This window comes from Olea europaea, chromosome 16, assembly GCF_002742605.1.
Source record: "Olea europaea var. sylvestris chromosome 16, O_europaea_v1, whole genome shotgun sequence".
Classification (NCBI taxonomy): Eukaryota; Viridiplantae; Streptophyta; class Magnoliopsida; order Lamiales; family Oleaceae; genus Olea; species Olea europaea.
In genome coordinates, this window is record NC_036252.1 from 2,610,933 (window position 1) to 2,612,195 (window position 1,263).

The 1,263-nt window shown below is 36.0% G+C and overlaps 1 protein-coding gene across 1 annotated transcript in view; it reads left to right on the forward strand.

The window, feature by feature from the left end:
* The window catches only part of LOC111412485 (protein transport protein SEC31 homolog B-like), a 14,083-nt gene that overhangs the window by 6,313 nt on the left and 6,507 nt on the right, over positions 1-1,263 (forward strand). The window contains exons 8-9 of the mRNA XM_023043422.1: positions 419-516; positions 953-1,102. Coding sequence (XP_022899190.1) covers positions 419-516; positions 953-1,102 — 248 coding nt within the window. The remainder of the gene's footprint in view (positions 1-418; positions 517-952; positions 1,103-1,263) is intronic.

Below are 1,263 nucleotides of genomic sequence, written 5' to 3' on the forward strand. Positions count from 1 at the left end.
GGGGGGGGGGGGGGGGGGGGGGGGGGGGGGGGGGAAGAGGGAGGCATCGTTGTGAGTATAGGATAATGAGAGAATGAGAAAAACTTGGCTATGAGGATGATGATAGGGGAACCAAATATCTTGATGATTCTATTCAAGATTCTATTATAATAGATGGTATTGGAAACTTCCTGGTTTTTTCTACTTCTAACGGTGTATTACAATTTTATTTTGTGATTACTAATTCGAGAACTCATTGTTGCTACTTTATCGATCTACTTTTATGTTTCCTTACATTTATTATGTTGGCTTTTTTGGATGCTTATGCCTCGAGGCTGTACCTAGTCTTACTTAGGTAAAACCACTTAGTACCCATTTGAGCCTTATTAAACATCAAGGTGTTCATTTCAACTTTGTATTTCTGTATCACTTGCATTAGGTGTAATTGCTATGTCATGGTGCCCCATAGACAGCTCCTACTTGCTTACTTGTGCCAAGGATAACCGCACCATTTGCTGGGACACTGTGTCTGGAGAGGTAAGTTAGATTGCTAACTCTTTATTGAGCCCCCATTTGTATCTCATTACATTAAATTCCATTACATTCTATTTTTCTCTCTCCTATTTTTAACCACATAATTTTCTATAAAATAATATTACACGTAAATCGAAAATTTTTCCTTCTTTTTCAACCACTCATTTTTCAAAAAAACACTATTCCCCCCATTTTCATTTCCAAAAAATGGGGGCCAAACGTGGGCTGAAATACATGTGTTCTTCTTTTATATGAAGTGTCCTCCTTTTGTTTCTTTCTGGTGTTTATATTCAGCTTCCCTTCTCTATTGCATTTTCTATTTTCTAATTTTTCTATATTACTTAATAAACACGGGGAAATAGATGGAATGGAGTTGTCAGGGTTTTTGGAGTCATCATAGTTCAACAGGTAAAAATGTTTAACATAAAACTTTGTGCAGATTGTTGCTGAATTGCCTGCTGGAACCAACTGGAATTTTGATGTACACTGGTATTCTAAGATTCCAGGGGTCATATCAGCATCATCGTTTGATGGGAAAATTGGCATTTATAATATTGAGGTTAGTTTGATTATTAATGAACCTGTTTCAGTTGCCTTTTGAATTCCTAATGGAAGTGTTGTAGTGAGTGACATGTTAAATGACTGAAGTGTGGTAGCTAACTTCTTCGTTGATCTCTTTTTTCTTCCTTTTTAATTTTCTGTGGCTTTAACATTTAGCAGTTGAAGATAGCAACTTAAAAAATTACTATT